Source organism: Carcharhinus amblyrhynchos, chromosome 6 (assembly GCF_965287045.1).
Source record: "Carcharhinus amblyrhynchos chromosome 6, sCarAmb.v2.hapA, whole genome shotgun sequence".
Taxonomy (NCBI): Eukaryota; Metazoa; Chordata; class Chondrichthyes; order Carcharhiniformes; family Carcharhinidae; genus Carcharhinus; species Carcharhinus amblyrhynchos.
Window position 1 is genome coordinate 107,714,345 of NC_137329.1, and position 18,320 is coordinate 107,732,664.

Here is an 18,320-nt window from a genome sequence, read left to right on the forward strand (position 1 = left end):
CTTCCAGCCAGTATATGCTACGCCACCGGTCCAAGAAAATTTGGGGATCCCAAGACCACTTAGCCATTTTGGTGGCAGGATAAAGAAGACCCTTTACTCTGGCTGGAACTCTACCACCTTGCCAGCCCTGAAATCAGTGTGGGCGAGGTTCCAGCAACAGAAATTTCCACTGACCTTGAGCAGGAATTTCCAGTCTCACCCGAGCAAGACTGTAAAGTCCTACCGACTTTGTCCAGGACTTACTTCACTTTTCTGCAAGTGATGGCAGAGACTTGTAGAGATTTCAGCCAATACTGTTTCTCAGTGTGTCCCAATTGGAGATGTCTCCCCTCATTTGCAAGATAATTCCCAGTGTTAATTTTTGTCTCATGTTGATGTAGGGCATGTAAAAGACTGATTTTACAACTGTCCCTTTTCAATGAATGGAAGGATTAAAATAAGCAAATTTGTTCAGTGAGAGTGAAGAGATAAATATGATTGCGGAGCTTCTTGCAGCCGAATTCTTTGGACCATCTGAGACTTATGAAAAATGAAGGGCAAAATTTAGTGTTGGTGAGAAGGTTCCTGCCCACCGGTTAGAGAACTGAACATAAGAACTAGGAGCAGGAGGAGGCCATCTGTCCCCTTAAGACTGCTCCACCATTCATGGCTGATACGAACCCTGCAACATTTTTCATTTGGAAGCTTGATTAATTAATAAGGTAATCAGGCACTTTCCTGTATGGCCACCTGTCAAATTAAGTCTTCAGTAAGGGGGAAATCTCACACCCAAGAGGTGGTCAGTCAGAGGCCAGCAGCTTGCCACCATTGGCAGTGTTCCCAGTATGGGACCGCTGTCAGTAACAAACTGTGTCTTCCACTGGATCCCTGGAGCGGGCTGAGCGGGGGTAGGATGGGAGTTACTGGGTGGGGGTTGCCAGTGAGGGGATGCGAGAGGGAGCGGCATTCCTGGTTCTCAGCATTCCCTCTCAGTCCCCACTTCCCAATCGCAAGGTCCCTTGATCGGGCACTGTGTGTCTGTGAAAGAGGGACCCCTCAGGCTGGCACCTGCCAGGGTTTGCTGGGCAGCTTTCTGAGTCTTGTACAAATCTTGTTTAATCCCTGAGCCACCATTCAGTCTCAGCAGGCACAGTGATAATTGGATTTACTAATGAGTCTAATTTCTATCCCACTGCTAACAGGTGAGTGTCTCACACTGGACCCTTTCTGCCACTCAACGTAGGTGGGACAGTTCTACCACCAGCGAGAGTTAGATGCATGGCCTCTCATGCAGTTCTCCAGGCTTGCTCTCCGAATTGCCAGGTCCAGCACGCTTCCCTGAATTCTGTCCGATTTTCCAAGCTTCAGTAGTTAATTTTTCCTGTGGATAGAGATTGGTTGGTTTATAATACTTTACCAGTGCATTGTAAGCCAATCATAAGGCTTAGATGAGAAAGCTTAACTTGGTTTGAAAATAGATCCCCCTTGCAGAAAGTTTAATAATACCGGATTCAGTGATTCAGTGGCAGTTCATGGATATTTATATCAGGTCTGATTATCTGAAGTAACAGTTTATCATATTTGTGTTACAGGAACTCCCCAAACTGGGTCAAGAACTCACATCATCAGATGCTGACTTGCCTTGGAACCGAACAAAGAATCGTTTTGCAAATATAAAACCATGTAAGTTCAATTAAGTTGGATCAATTTGTAGAATTATTGCACAAAATAGAATAAATTATTACCCAAATTAAATAAGTTATTACTCAAAGTACCCCAAAATGGGATGGCACAGTAGTTAGCACTGCTGCCTTACCGTGCCAGGGACCAGATTCCATTCTGGCCTCGGGTCACTGTCTTTGTGGAGTTTGCACATTTTCCCCATGTTTGCTTGGGTTCCCTCCGGGTGCTCCAGTTTCCTCCTACAGTCCATTGATGTGCGGGTTAGATTGATTGGCCATGATAAATTGCCCCTTTGTGTCAAGGGGATTAGCAGGGCAAATAAGTGGCATTATGGGAATAGAGTCTGGGTGGGATTGTGGTCGGTGCTGACTCGATGGGCCGAATAATTCCTTCTGCACTGTAGTGATTCAATGAAAATACTTTTCAGAAAATGTTTCAATTAAAACATGTCATTTCATTTTTTAAGGAGACAGCAGTGATAGTGCAAAAGAAGTTTATATTTTTAATGATACACTTTTAAATTTAGCTATCATTGTCTGGCCATAATACAGACACTAAACTTCCACAGTTAACTATATCAAGTAACATACCATTTTTGAGAAAAGTAGTATTTTATGCTGAGAGCATGGGACTAAGTTCCACAAATGTATGTGAAAGTTTTCTGCAGTAATTCATTATGTAACATTTGTTCAGTAGGATTTATTTCCAGGATTGGGGGTTAAGGCTATAATAGCTATTTTTTATTTCCCAGCGAGTCACAAAGACTTTGGTTCCATCTTCACTTTAACATGTTGATTTTCAAATCAAACGTTTCCGCATCTGGAAGCGCTTATAAGATTTGGATGACTTAGCTTATGCTCATTTTGTCTGCCCTATCGTTTCTGTTTCTGATTTATTTCATTTTCCTAGATCACACTGTACTGCCCCAGTTAAAAGGTCAAGTGGGAAATTTGCTTCCAATCTTTGCCAATGCTGTTGTCAAACTGACCACTAGAAGGTGCAGAGGAGCTGCTTGGAATGACTTTCCAGTTTTCGACTTCCCTTTCTGGAACTGCCTGGTTTCTGCTCACTACATTTCCATAAAAGCACATTCCAGTTAATAACTCTCTTATGCAGGGGATCAACAGATCCAGTTTGTGCCCTACCATTTTGTGTCACAGTGAATTAGTCCCAAATAAACAAGATTGCCTTCCAGTTGATAAAACAAAATTGCTAAATGTTCAAAGCAATAATTTCAATAATGGGGTTCATGCTGGAAATTAGAATTCATCTCATCACCCAGGCTAAAGAGGAGAGAATTTAGACCATTTGCTGTCTCATATGTTGAGAAGCTGACCTGCGTGGACACTGTAGGTAGACAGGATTAAATAAACTATGAGAGTACCATTGTAACTTTTTTTACAGATATTTCATGAGATTTGTGCTTGTTAATTTGGGTGAAGCCGTAATTTTCTGGTATTTGTAGTTAACACCGTCTGTTATTAATCCAGAACAAGGTGCTTTCCCAATTGTTTCACAAATCAGTTTGAAATGCTGGGCCAGTATATATAGTAGAAAGCAACGCGGTGGCACAGTGGTTAGCACTGCTGCGTCACAGTGCCAGGGACCAGGGTTCGATTCCTGGCTTGGGTCACTGTCTGTCTGGAGTTTGCACATTCTCCCTGGTCTGCCTGGGTTTTCTCTGGGTGCTCCAGTTTCCTCCCACAGTCTGAAACATGTGCTGATTAGGTGCATTGACCCGAATAGGCTCCGGAGTGTGGCGATTAGGGGAGTTTTACAGTAACTTCATTGCAATGTTAATGTAAACCTTACTTGTGACTAATAAATAAATTTTAACTTTTACTTTTAACAAGTCATACAGCAAAACATACAGGCTGGTGAAAATCAGCAGCATTGTTTGAAACATTTTCTGAATATTTTAATTGTGAAACAAAACAAATTAGAAAAATACTGGTGTGAAGAAAGAGAATGCAATGAAAGGTTAAGGAAGTAATCTTAAAAATGTTTAACTTGAAAATAGACTAGATTTTAATACAATATTATCTTTATGTTATTACTAATGCATTAGTCATGTTTTAAATGAATAATGACATACTTAGTTTAACATAGCATCTGGAAACAACAATATTTATATTAACTTCTAAATCAGTCAATTTTGATTTTTTATGATGTTTCAAGATGCACAATAAGTTTAGCATTATAAAGTGTGGCTTTAATGTTACTTACACAAACATTAAACTACAGGTGCATGAAATAATATACTTAATAGCTTTTAAGATTTGTAATCTAATCCAACTGTTCAACTAATTTAACATTCTTTACTAAACTCTTTCCCCTCCACCCCACAAATTAAAAGTAAGAAATATAGAATCTGTTTGCTTGTGCTTTGGTACCCCTTCAGAGCATAAGTAAGGGTGTTCAGGGGTAATTGTGACTGTGCTGCTGTAGATCAAAGATCGGAATAATGTTTATCATGGGCTACAAGCCAAGGATACAATCTTATCAGATGAGACAGAAGTCTGAGGCTCCTTAGTCATTGCTATTTCATTTTTGACTTAATAATGGAAGAAATGTCTTTATTATTTTAAGAATTAACTGAGACGTGAGATAGAAAGCATGACATTCCTTGACTAATGTAGCTTCGTTTTGCATTATAAACTATTTGAAACAGCTGTTCTTAGTTTGTGTATTCTGTGTATCAACGCTAAAGACACGATTTAAGAAGGATTAATAGCAACACTGTACAATAAAATGAACGTAACTATTTGATATTTCTATTATGCAGACAATAATAATCGAGTGAAACTTATGCTTGAAGCTGGTGTCCCTGGGTCTGATTTCATCAATGCTAGCTATGTGTCAGTGAGTACACAACATTTCATTCTTCAGTAGCCTCAGAAATCAAGATCAGTACATTTAAAATTAATTTCACAACTGTTTGTGTTATTATTAATTGCAGTTTCACTCAAGTTAGATTTGTTTAAAGGAGTTTATGGTTTTTTAAAATCCATTTGAGATTCATGAAATGTTCTAAAAAATCAAACAGCCCAATTTCAACTCAGTGTGGCAGATCTTCTGTCCTCTCTGCAGCACAGTTTCTTACCTCAGGAGGTAGCACGACGTTCGCCAGTGGCAGGGTCTTCCAGTCCTGCTGCTGTCAATGGGATTTCCAGTTGACCGTACCCCACGCACTTGGAAGCTTGCGGCCAGAAGATCCTGCTGGCGTGAACAGCTGGAAAATTCTGACCAGTACATGTAAATTGGTTCAGAATGGGTTAAAATTGGTCCAAAGTGTTCTAATTGCTCAGCCCTAAATAATGCTAAATTGAGCCAATGTAGGGAGAACTACTGAAACTAACCTGGGCTTCTTATTCCACCTCAGGAATATATACATGAATTTCTCATCTCAGAAAAACTACTTCAAGGTTTGCCCTTAATAAGATTTGAATTTTTATCTGTATGTGGATGGTTCCACTGCTTGAATGTCATAGGTTTCAATTCCTGGTCTAAGCTATCTGTCCTGCTTGATTCGTGGATTACTTGTTCCTTGTATCTTGTGACTTCTTACAACCATTATTCTTACTGCCTAAAAATAATGAGAATTGATTTCTTCACATACTATTTCCCTCACGATATACCCATCAATTGGATCTGTGGGGAATAATGGCTGCTCCTCAATTAATTTGACCTTTGTACTGTCATTGAGTGTCTCTCAACATCTGTTCTGCTTCATTACAGTTGCCTACACCTTAGTGTCACCTTAGTAAAGATTACTTTCTAATAGAACGAAAGGTAGGAACATTGTATGACAAAGGATTGACACCAGGGAAGAAAAGATATTCCACATACCTTTGATAGCAAAACTGGAAATATGTTCATTATGCCCATCCGTTGATTTTGCTACAGTTAATGACTGAAGAAAGAGCTTTCATTTATATGGCAGCCTTATGAGACCTGCAAAGGTAGATTCGAAGATGGGAGTTGGAGGAAAATTCAAAAGGTCACTTTTGTGTCAGTGAGTCGAGGCGTTTTCACCTCTGGGTGTTCAGAGACAGGTGAACAATGGAAGGGGCTTCGGACCCAGCAGCAGTGTGTATGTAGCCTATTAGTAGCAATTAACTGGCCACAGGCCCAGATTGGGGAGACTATGTAGATCTTACAGTGGCAAACAGTCCCCACTTTGCAGGCAAGGTTCATCAAGTCATTGGAGATAGCTTCCCAGTGGTAGGACAAGGTACCAGCAAGACCTTCTTTCTTCATCTTTCACTCTACCTCTCCCCCCACCACCCCCAGAGCTGCTTCTGCCACAGCATATACAGCCACAGAGCCCTCACCCCCCACCCCCCAATAATGGCCTAACTAAAATAATAATTTTAGTAATTTCATATCTCTACTGAGGTGCCCACGCATCCTCCTGGCTACTTCAACATCTCCCACCTTTCTCAGTGGGAGTGCCTACAAAATGTTGCTGTCGACCCTCCATTAGGCCTCTTATTTGCTACCTCCAGTAAGATTACAATGGTGGGCAACCAAGCAACAGTCAGTGGGGTCAGACCAAATTTTGGTCTCAACCTCAACAAATCTTAAAAGTCAGTAAGATTCTGTTCTTCTTCTCAAGATGCTTCAAAGCCCTTCTCAGCCAATGAGGTGCTGTGTAGAGCATAAACAGTGGCTTGCACCAGTTGTGCTAAATGATCTGATTTTGTGCTGCACATTCTAAATGATTCAACATAACTGAGGGAAACAAGCAGCTCACTGGCATGTAACGAGGTCTCCCTAAACAGCAATAAGGTAACTAACTAGATAACCTGCTTTATGCTGGTTATGGGGATATTTTGGAGAATGTTTTCTTCCAATAGGGTGTCAGATCTTTCATGATTATCTGAGAAAACAAATGTGACCTCAGTTTAATGTCTCACCTGATAGACAGTGCCTTTGACAGTGCAGCACTCCTGCAGTAGTCCACAGGAGTGCTACCTTAGAATATATATTCAAGTTATTGGAATTGGGGCTTGATTCCACAACTCACTGAGAGACATGAGTAAGTAGCAGGATAGGTCTTCTTTCCAGAAGAGGACCTTTTCTATTCATGTATACATACTACTGCTAAAATGCAATAGAACCGTTCATTAAAATGTAAAGTTTATAACAACTAGAGCATTATTATGTATATTCATTATATTTTAATGTATTTTTAATTTAACTTTATTTGCTATATTTATAGGGTTACCTATGTCCAAATGAGTTCATCGCTACTCAAGGTCCATTACCAGGAACTGTGGCAGATTTCTGGAGGATGATTTGGGAGACAAGAACTCAATCCATAGTTATGTTGACCCACTGTTTTGAAAAGGGCAGAGTAAGTTACTATTAGACAATGATATAATGTGGAACTGAACTGCACTATTTACCTGCACAGATTAGTGAACTTAACTAGCCAGATTTATCAGATTGATGAACATTAGACTATAGTTTCAAGAAAATGTATATTGATTGCTGTGCTGTTAATATTATAATTTACTGCAGTATAACATTAGAATTATTGACTGATTAATTGCACAAATTATTCACTTAACTGAATTTACAGAGGTGTGATCCCAAGTTATGCCAGGTTTGCATTTACCTGTGCTCTCCAGCCTGAACTTGCTGTAGTATGTGGAATCAGTGGGAGGACACTTCATTTTATGAAGCAGACAGACACTTTTTTCACTACAAGTGCACCACAGGTGCTTGTTAACTCCAAGCTGGTGATAACTCTGGCGTTGCTCCCAGACAGGGGCTCCCCTGCCTTTCCCTTACCTCCAAACAACAATCTCTGGACCATCAATGGTATACTTCATTTCATTTCATCCCTGTAATGCAAAAGGAGGCCATTTAGCCTATCGAGTCTGCACCTACTCTTTGACAGAGCATCCCACATAGGCCCTATCCCCCTCACCCTGCGCATTTACCATGGCTAATCCATCTAACCTACACATTTTGAGACACTAAGGGACAATTTAGCATGGTCAATCCACCTAACCTGCACATGTTTGGAGTGCGGGAGGAAATCAGAGCATCCAAAGGAAACACATGCAAACACAGGAGAACATGCAAACTAAACGTAGACAGTCACCCCAGGCTGGAATCGAACCAGGGTCCCTGGTGCTGTGAGGCAACTGTGCTAATCACTGTCTTTTTTTCAGTGGGCACAGGAACTTTGTCTGGTCCGAAGAGGCTAGGGAAGTCATACCCCTCTGCTTGGAGAATCCTTGACCGTACATATCTCTATTTTACAATACTAGCATTTGAAGTGGTAGAGGTGCTGCATTTCAGAATGCCAAACTGGAACTTCCAGTTTTGCCCAGGACCAGAATCATGCTGAGACTTTCCAGAATTATTGAGCAATTTACATCTCCAGATATTTCCCAAACTCTGTCAGCTAAGTAGCATGTTATGATATATGATATTTAATGTTATTAACTGGACTTACTTAAAATTTCACAACAATATGTGATTGCAATATGTATTTTAATTCAGATAAGATGTCATCAGTATTGGCCTGAAGATAATAAGCCAGTAACTGTGTTTGGGGATATTGTGATCACTAAACTAGCAGAAGACATTCAGGCAGATTGGACTATCAGACAACTAAAGATTGAAAAGGTACGTGGCCGCATTTATACTGGACTGATCTCAATACATACCAAACTACATTGAAAGAATTTTTTGAGTAGCGAAATCACTTGTTGAAACGCTTTACCTGGCTATCAAAATAGACAGCACAGCATCATTTTGTTTACTCATGTAGTGAATGAATGGGAGCATTGAAACCTTTTCATTATAAAACTAAGACTTGATCGTATCATATCACTGTAGAATCTCTGCATAATACTCATATAGACACAAATGTGATGGCATCATAAACGTAGGAATTAGAGATCAACTTGAATGATCAAGTTCATTTTGTTGAATGGAGTAATACTATAGACAGTCCATCATCATTTTATGTTGGGCTACAGTTATGTTACATTGCTGATTTGAAATTGATAACTGTTAATTGCAAATCATAACTAGTAAGAGTAGAGTTGTGTCAACTCACAGGGAGGTGAGCATGGTGAACAGCAAAATCAGCAATATTTGACCATTGGGAATTAAAAGTCCTTACCCTTTGTTTGCACACCTATGTTCCAGCTTTTGTTATTGGGAATCCTAGCCAATTTTGTCCTCCTTATGCAAGGAATGCTTGAGGCCAGTTGTAGCACTTGCAATAGAATTGAGATCAGCCATCAGGTGTGTACAAATTCATTCAAAAAATAGCTTGGATTTTATACTTAGTAAGGTAAGAGATGTTAGTGCTGGAAAATAAATCCTTGTCATTTCAGGGATATAGAATAAGCTCACTCTACTGTATCTCAGCTCCAGACTCAGCATAATTAAAAACTTCCTTTAGACATCCTTAATTTTAACAAATAGTACAATACTTGAAGATAATTTAAGGTCTTAATAGTCTACTTTATTTTAATTTATTTCAATTTGAGCAGTATGGTGATTATATGATGGTGACGCATTTCAACTTCACTTCTTGGCCTGAACATGGTGTTCCCGAGACTTGTGCACCTTTGATTCATTTTGTGAAGCTAATTCGTGCAAACAGAGCCAATGATAACACCCCTATTGTTGTGCATTGCAGGTAAGAAGTTGCAGAATAGATTTATTTATTTATAACAGCTGATGGTGTTGTAGGATCTATTATGAAAAGAAATTCTTCCCAGTCCTGTTGTGGTTCAAATACATTGCCATTGTGAAAAAGAGATGTATTTTGTGGGTCTCACAGCAAATGATAGAACATTACTTAAATGGGTTATTCCAGTAATATAAATGTTTAGTGAATTAGGGAAAGGCAATGGCATAGTGGTATTGTCACTGGCTTAGTGATCCAGAGACCCAGGTTCAAATCCCACCATGGCATATGGTGAAATTTGAATTAAATAAAAACAAAAATCTGGAATTTAAAAATCCAATGATGACTGATTAAGGAGCCATTGTTGTAAAAACCCATTGAGTTTACCAGTGCCCTTCAGGAAGGAAAATCTGCCATCTTTACCTGGTCTGGCATACATGTGACCCCAGGTCCAGAGCAACATGATTAACTCTTAAATACCCTTCTAGGGAAAATCAGAGATGGGCAATAAATGCTGGCCCAGCCCATAAATAAAAACATTAGAAGACAATGCAGGCATAATATTAGGCCAGGAAGACAGCGATAGCCTCACCCTAAATTACCCCACATTTCCTCCATGATTTTTGCCAATTGTACCTCAGTTTACAATTCGAAGAAAGTTTTTAAAAAATACTTGTTTTGCGGTTCTTGTCTTACTTTAAGCATTATAATTGATTACAAAACTGAGCTATGAAAATCAATGTATAATTTTTGCAGGTAAATCAAATTGGAAATAATGATGTGGATAATGATTAACACTGGTAAAATACAAACTATAGTTACATTTAGAAAATAATGAATGAGCCAAAATAACATATAAAAGAATGTAGTAAGATTTCATTGTCATTTCTAGTTACAATTGCAGTAATAAGTTTGAAATATTCATGTGTTGTTGGACAAATAGTTGGAACTGTAAGTACTGGGACCTTTAGAAAGAATATTGCATGTGGCTGAGCAAGATTTGTTTTTATCTATTTCTTTTGCTCAGTGCTGGAGTAGGAAGGACAGGTGTCTTCATTGCACTTGATCACCTTATACAGCATGTGAACCACCATGACTTTGTGGATATCTTTGGATTTGTGGCAGAGTTACGAAGTGAACGAATGTGCATGGTTCAAAACTTGGTAAGAAAGTGAAAAATTTCTACTAAGGCAAGCAGGCTTCTGTGCTAATGTGAATCAGATTATCTTTGTTGCCTTTTCACCTTGATTTTAATGCCAAGTTTGAGGTATCATAGCATTTTCTTTTACTGGGATCCTACTGAGATTGCCTGCAACCTTGTAATCATAGAAACCTTACTGTGCAGTTGGAGGCCATTCTGCCCATTGAGTCTGCACCAACAACAACCCCACATATTTACCCAGCTAATTGCTCTAACATATACATCTCGGGACATTAAGGGACAATTTAGCATGGCCGATCAACCTAACCTATGCATCTTTGGACTGTGGCAGAAAACCAGAGCACCCAGAGGAAACCCGTACTGACATGGGGGCAATGTGCAAACTCCATGCAGACAGTGACCAAAGCTGGGAATCGAACCCAGATCCCTGGAGTTGTGAAGCAGCAGTGCTTACCACTATGCCTCCGTGCCACCCTAATGTGACGTAACATAGCAGTTCTGCTGCTACTGGAGGTGGCATCAAGCCTACCTGCTCTCAGACAGCAAAAACAGATTCTCTGACTGTTAACCTGTGTTGGCAGACCCCAGTCATTGGTGAAAATAGCTGCAAACACCTGTATATGTATTGTACAGAATGCAACAAAGCTAATGTAGATGGATTTACATTAAAGGCATTGATATTTAGCTTACAGAAAAAAAAGGTTCATTTTACAATGCTGGCTGCAAGACACTCCATCAAGTGTGCTTAAATAATAATAAACTGTTGTACATCAAGGCATGTCATATGTGAATGTGTAATTGATTACTCTATGTCCTTCCTATAAAGTGATGCACAAAATTGCATGTGGTACCTCACTAATGGTCTGTCAACTTTGACATTGCTCCCTCATTCTTATGTTCAAAGTTGTACATAAGAAGACCAGAATCACATTTACTTTTTAAAATAGCTTTTTCAACCTATGCTTCCACTTTTGCTTGACCAGATGTAGGCCAGTGAGCACAGGTGTGATACGTAAATGGAACTACGTGTGAATTAAGACACAGGGAAGACATCGGTAGTATGTGGCAGACCAGCTAGAAATGCGTTTGATCACAGAGGCGCAAATGAGGGTTTCAATAACAAATGAACTGAAACAGGACCACAGTCAGGTGATGTTACACAGCCAGTCTCGGTAGGGAAGCAAGTAATGGTTAGAAATTCATCTTGGGATCAAATCACCCCTCACTGACTACTGCCATGTCTATATTACCAATATTATCCAACATAATCTCTTCCACTAATTGATAAAAACTTGGGAGTTCCCCATCTATGATTGCTCTCTCCTGTTATCTCCGGTGGGACTTATAAGCAAAGAAACATTGCAGCAATGTTGCAAATTAACAGAACATACACAGTGAAACTGAGCATTCGTGTGAATATATATCATTTGGCTAAGTTGCATTTTAATGTGTTTTGATGTGAAACCCTTTTAAGATATTTGTGTGGGAAGATTTCAGTTGTAGATTGCAACTTGAATGCATGCACTTGAATGAAGTGACTTTGAAGTGTAGTCATTGTTGTAATGTAGAAAACACAGCAACCAATTTGTACACAGCAAACTCCCACAAACAGCAATGTGATAATGACTAGAAAATCTGCTTTTGTGATTTTGATTGATGGGCAAATATCAATCCTGCTCCTCTTTGAAACATTGCCATTAATATTTTTACATTGATCTTAGAGGGCATGAAAAGTTCATGGGTTAATGTCTCATCTAAAAGACAGCACCTCTGACAAAGCAGCCATCCCTCAGAAATGCACTGAAATGTGAGCCTTGGTTTTGATACTCAAGGCTGGTGCAGCATGCTCAGTGATCCACCTGATATCTTGCAATATTAGATATCCTACAGTTTTCTTAAGCAGTGATTACCAATTGCAACAGGAACAGCTTTTATCTCGGTCGCCATTCCCTCATGGGTATGATGCTGTGTGCTTTCTGCAGGGGGTGTCCTTTAGTGCTGAATGAGGCTTGTACCCAAGACATGTGGTAGCACTACTACTCAATAAAGCTAGGAACGTGTTCTTGCAGCACTCCTTCAGTTGCTTAAAGACTGTTTTTATACATTAAAAACATCCTTCTCAAAGCACCCATTTACCTAATAAGAAGCTGTGTCCCTTTAAATGGCTGTTGCAACCCTTTAAATAGCTACAGGAATTTTGCTCCCTACAGGATCAGCACGGTGGCACAATGCTTAGCACTGCTGCCTCACAGCGTCAGGGACGCGGGTTCAACTCCAGCTTGGGTGACTGTGTGGAATTTGCACTTTCTCCTTGTGTTTGTGTGAGTTTCCTCCAGGTACGCCGGTTTCCTACCACAATCCAAAGATGTGCAGATTAGGCAGATTGGCCATGCTGAATTGTCCTTTAGTATCCCAAGATGTGTAGGTCAGGGACATTAGCAGGGTAAATATGTGGGGTGACGGGAATAGGGCATGGATAAGATGCTCTGCTGGAGAGTCGCTGCAGATTCGATGGGCCAAATGGTCTCCCTCTGCACTTTAGGGATTCTATGATACATAAAGCAGGTTATATTTAGGCTCGTTTATAAACATTTTCATTCTGATCTTTCTTTTTTCTGTCTGTGTTCAGTTTCTGCAATATTAGATAGATTGATATCCACAAGGAAATCCATTTAAAATAACTGATTAGATTTTGTGGATTTGGGGGAACTTTTTCACAAGGTAGCTTTGTTTTTATTTCTCTGCAATGAGACTCCAAAACATGCACCTTTTCAAAATTCAGGATCAAAAGGGAATTTGAGATAAATGGTTACTTCGTAGAGCGTACTGTTCTGTATCCTGTATAATTCCTCATTATAATCCAGCCTTATTTGAAAAAATAAAAGTAAAGCCAGCCAGCAGCTGACTGGTTCCATAGCCTCTCATGTCACTCAAACACTTGGCAATGTATTGTTTTTTTTAATCCTGATGGAACTGTCAGGCTGCTCCAGCTAGGAGTTATTTTTGGACATTGCTACCTCTGCGTTATGCATTGAAACAATTGCAAGTTAAGAGCCTAATTACTCCATCATGTGTACTAAGTGTAGGTATTAATTTGGTCAATACAAATTAAGTTATGTTTTAATAATAGAGATTAAAGGGGCGATTTTCCCAAAAATGCTGAATTGGCGAGATAACTGGTGTAAATCATGACTGCTTTTTCAGTTCAACTTTAGACCCGAATCTCCTAGCCTCTGTGTACTGCAGAGGTCACAATCATGAATATCATAAAAAGTTGAGGGGTGGGGCAGTGACGAAGCCTGTTCCGCCAGAGTCTGACAGTCCTGACTGTCTGCACGTGCGCAGTGGCCCCAATCTGTCAGTCTCCCTGTTTGCTGGCCAGCCCGGGGCCCCCACAAGCATTCCTGAGCCAGCCCCAACACCTCCCCCCGTCTGGAGCGCCCCGGTCTCCAGACTCCCCACACCCCCCACCCCTCCTCGCAAGCAGCGGCAATCCCCTCACCCCGGCAGACCCCGCCCCCCCCTCAACTCCGGCTGATCAGACCACCCCTCGGGAGGTAGACCTTCCTGCCCCGCTTCCCCCCCCGCCCCCAGCAGACCGCACACCCCATAGCCCGCCCCGGCCGCTGGCCTCCCTCCAGCCCTGACCTATCACAATGCAGAGTGGCAGCAGGACCCCCGCCCTCACTGATTGCCTCAAGGTCCCACACACAATAGGACCTGCCCCCTAGGCCCCACCCCCTTGGCCCAATGTCCAGTGAGCAGTGCCAAGGTGTCCTCTGGCGTCAGCATTTTGCCTCTTGGGCAGTGCCAGGGGCAACGGCTGGCACAGCCAGGATCCCCATGCCTAGGGGACACCACCCCCCAGCTGGACATCCCCCTGGGGGGGCCCTGATTGAGCCCCCTTCACTTCGGTGCTGTCTCCTGCTAGTTCCCCCCCGTGGGCAGCTATTCTAAACCCCGCCAGAATGAAATATCCCTGGCAGGGTGGGAGATGCTATCGGGCCCAGAGAATTCCGCACCAGGCCCGATAAGCACATTTAAAGCATGTTAAAAAAAAGATTTAAATTACTTATTTCTCTTCCCGCCGGTTTCCAGCACAGTCCCGAATGTGGGAGATGGGCATGCATCGGAAACGCGTGTGCAAACCCAGTGAAATGGCCGACACGTGATTCTCCCATCCTGGCACACCAAAATACATGCGCGTTGGGATGGGAGAATCGGGCCCTACATTTCCCAATTGAAGTTGAATTGTATTTGTGCTTTTTTAATATTTAAAAATGTTCCAATGTTTATTTGAATACAGGCTCAGTACATGTTCCTACATCAATGTGCTTTGGACCTATTGAATAACAAAGGAAGCAGTCGATCGCTGTGGTTTGTAAATTATGCCGCTTTGCAAAAAATGGACTCTCTGGATACAATGGAAGGTAGTAAGATCAGTTTTAATAATGCATTTAATCATATGTAAGAACAGCTCTTTTTATAACATTTTTAGAGCTAAATATTATTGTTGCTATGACAATCCAGAAACAGACTCTGAAAATGACTGTGATCAGTGTTATTATATGAACATTTAGTACATTCATATCAAATTCCCTTGTCCAATGTTTTAACACAGATGTTAAACATTTATTACACAGATTCCTGCCTTCATTAGAAAGGCAGAAATAGGAACTTGATTCAAATACATTAACTACTCATATAACATTGCAGGCATTGAAATGACACATTATAAGCATTCCTATGATAGTATCACTCAGAGTAATTTTCAGTTTATATTTATCAATGTGCCACCCCCAACCTCACCTTGTAACACTCTTAAATATCACAAACTCAGGTATAATTAATGGTTTCCATTACATCACTCTATAAAAATAATTTATATGTGTATGTACTATAAAGCTCTAACTGCATGGCTTTCAAAGATAACATGGAAACGGGCTTACTGAAGCTTAATATTAGGAAGTGTTCCTGTGGGTGAGCTGGAACCCTGTGGAAGACTGCTGGGCTCCAAACCATGGAGACAGAGTTCAAATCACAGTCTGCACTGTCAATCAAATGGGCAGAAATTCTTGCAGGACAAGTCCTGCCTACCCAATCATAATGAAACTGGCAGAAACAGTGAAGGAACCTAAAATTCACACTATTCCAGAATCTCAATTGAAGAACAAAAGTACAGTGTTTACCACAACATCAGGAAAATGTTGAAAATATAAATAAATAAGCAGATTTTCTTTTCTATGAAAAGTTAGATTTTTAGTACAGCTTCAGTCCACCAGCTTTCTGAAAATGATGTGCTGTTTTTATTTTTCTGCACACTTCCCTAAATGAAAACCCAGCAGCAGCAGAGAAAATTTTGTTAAATGATTGTTTGAAGACCTTCCAGCAATTGAATCATACACAAATATGGTTATGGCGCGGATTCTTGTGAAGGTGCTGGGAATCTGGGCTGTTGTTTGGAGAACTGATAGGAGGGAAGGCCTCTTTCAGGGAAAGCCCACCACATTTTCTTCCATACAGGCATTTGACATCTGCAGGATTTCCCTTGGGATCAAGGACCCCTGGGGTAGAAGTCCTGCTTGGCAAGAGCTGCTGGCCAATCAGAGAATGGGAGCACATTTGAATAGCAGCACCATCAGGGAGGTGGTGGCCACTGCCAGTACAACACCACCCAAGACCAAGGATCATTGATGGATCCCAGACCAGAAGTGTGTAATGGGAGAAGGGAGATGCCAGGGTGGTGGTTGCTGGGGTTGGGGTGGGGGAAGGTGGCAGGCAGGTGGGGGTTTGGGGGGGGCGGTGAGTGGCTCCCAGTGGATACTGGGTCCTTCAATAGATATTGAGTGAATTGATCAAGAGAAACCCTCCCCCCTGGGAGCCCACAAGCAACCTCACATGGGTTTGCTTGTCATGCTCCCTGCAAGGAAAGTCCCCCCACCCTCGCTGGGTTGGTACCAGTGGCAGTGGGATTAGGTTTGCAAATGAGTTTTAATTGTCCACTTAAATTCTTAATTGCTGGCAAGGTAGGCAAACCATCCTTAGATCTTCCCACCATGGACTCAATTAGGATGGAAGTAGGAAAATGACAGATCTCCAATCACAAACCACCACCCAACCGCAGGCTCCCCCCCCCACCCCCCCACACCCCACCTCAAATCCACCACTGGGGAGGGCACAAGATTCCACCAATAATGTTATGTTCAGAACTTTGGTTCTCAGACATAAGTTTGCTCTTGATTTTTGTAATAGTCACCTAAAGAATGAGTTTCTCATGATTGTGAAAAGCCACAAGTGACACGTGTCTATTCGGTGATTATTGAGTAGTCTTACCACAGCTAGAACAGCTCAGGCACGGGAAGATAATAGTGGAGAAAGGGTTGCACTACAGTCCTACTCACAACCAATTTAATTTCCGAACTTCATGCACAAAAGGGCTGTCAGGCCAGAAGATGCTGGCCTTATGGTACGTTTGTTTCTAATTCATTTATGGACATTGTGGGCATGGCCAGTATCTGTTGCCAGTCCCTAATTGCCCTTGGGAAAGTGATGGCACGCTGTTCAAAACAAGATACTGTTGTCTCTTTTGAAATGTTTACAAGATACTTTATACATTAGACAGAGGTCAAATGTGCAACAATATATTGAGCCTCCACTTCCCCAGTTATTTCCCCCCTCACACCCTCAATTGTGGACTTGCTGATAAACATCCCAGCCTGTGCATACCTACCCAGGGATTATTTTTATGAATCTCCACTGGTGAGCTGATTTCCCATAATGTTGACTCCTCCCAATGGCAGAGTGATGTCTGGTTTCATATTGGTGGGAAGTATTGGATAGTTTGCTTTGACCACCACCACCTCCTACCCACCGCCCCAGGTCCGAGTTAGAATTGGTCCCTGAGGCTGCAGAGCTTTGTCAGTGAATACAAAATATATCATCAATAGTTCAAGAATGAGTGGCCTTTGCTCAAGATTAAAATTGCTACACTGTTAATACTGACATTTTTGCAAATTTCTTTTAGGTGATGTAGAACTAGAATGGGAGGAAACAACCATGTAATCCTCAGACACTGCTGAAGGCATCAAGAAGGTTGCATTATACTCATTTCAGGAAATTAACACGAGAGCTTCTATGAGTAGGGGCCAAAGATCATCTGTAAATAGACTCCTTTAAATTACAAGCATAGCAAATTCCTTTATCCCCACTGTGCCTTTATAAAATATTTCTTTATACTTGTGTTTGGTTTTGATGGATAATCAATGAATTAATTATCTCCATACTTCTTGCATAAATAATAAATTTATTTTCAGCTCTTATATCTTTTCCAAATCAGTGGCCTTGATTTTGCTATGCTGCTCATTTTTACTCTTTTGTAACTTCTTGCATTTTTTAATGTAACATGAGCCAAATATGATGTAAAATTTAATTTTTCATGAAAATGTGTTGCTTTTGCTGTGCACATTTTAGATTGCAGTGTGTGTCTGTATGTGCAAGTTGTATTCGATTTGGAGGTAAATACATATTTGAGTTGCCTGTAGTACTGTAGTATTTCAATTACCAAAGTTTTATTGTGTCTTTTATATTATCTCCATTTCTGATCCAATGGTCTCCACTAAAATGTTGGTTTTTGGTGTCTGTAGCTGAACTCAGTGCACACTGGCAGAATAGTCTGTGATCCTGAACAGCTGAACACTCACCCCTCTGACACCACAGGGATTAATCTCCTACTGCAGTTCAGACAGTAGCTCTTCAGGGACATTCTGCTGTTTACACTTACAGCTCTGCGCTAACTCAAACAGAGCTATCAGGTTGGTCCTTGTTTTTATCTGG

General features: G+C 41.0%; 1 protein-coding gene across 1 annotated transcript in view; it reads left to right on the forward strand.

Moving 5' to 3' along the window:
* The window catches only part of ptprq (protein tyrosine phosphatase receptor type Q), a 171,285-nt gene extending 153,261 nt beyond the window's left edge, over positions 1-18,024 (forward strand). Inside the window, exons 50-57 of the mRNA XM_080191499.1 lie at positions 1,572-1,662; positions 4,448-4,524; positions 6,887-7,021; positions 8,182-8,307; positions 9,186-9,334; positions 10,353-10,488; positions 14,794-14,917; positions 17,512-18,024. Coding sequence (XP_080047625.1) covers positions 1,572-1,662; positions 4,448-4,524; positions 6,887-7,021; positions 8,182-8,307; positions 9,186-9,334; positions 10,353-10,488; positions 14,794-14,917; positions 17,512-17,549 — 876 coding nt within the window. The 3' untranslated portion in view covers positions 17,550-18,024. The remainder of the gene's footprint in view (positions 1-1,571; positions 1,663-4,447; positions 4,525-6,886; positions 7,022-8,181; positions 8,308-9,185; positions 9,335-10,352; positions 10,489-14,793; positions 14,918-17,511) is intronic.
* The last annotated feature ends 296 nt before the right edge of the window (positions 18,025-18,320 follow it).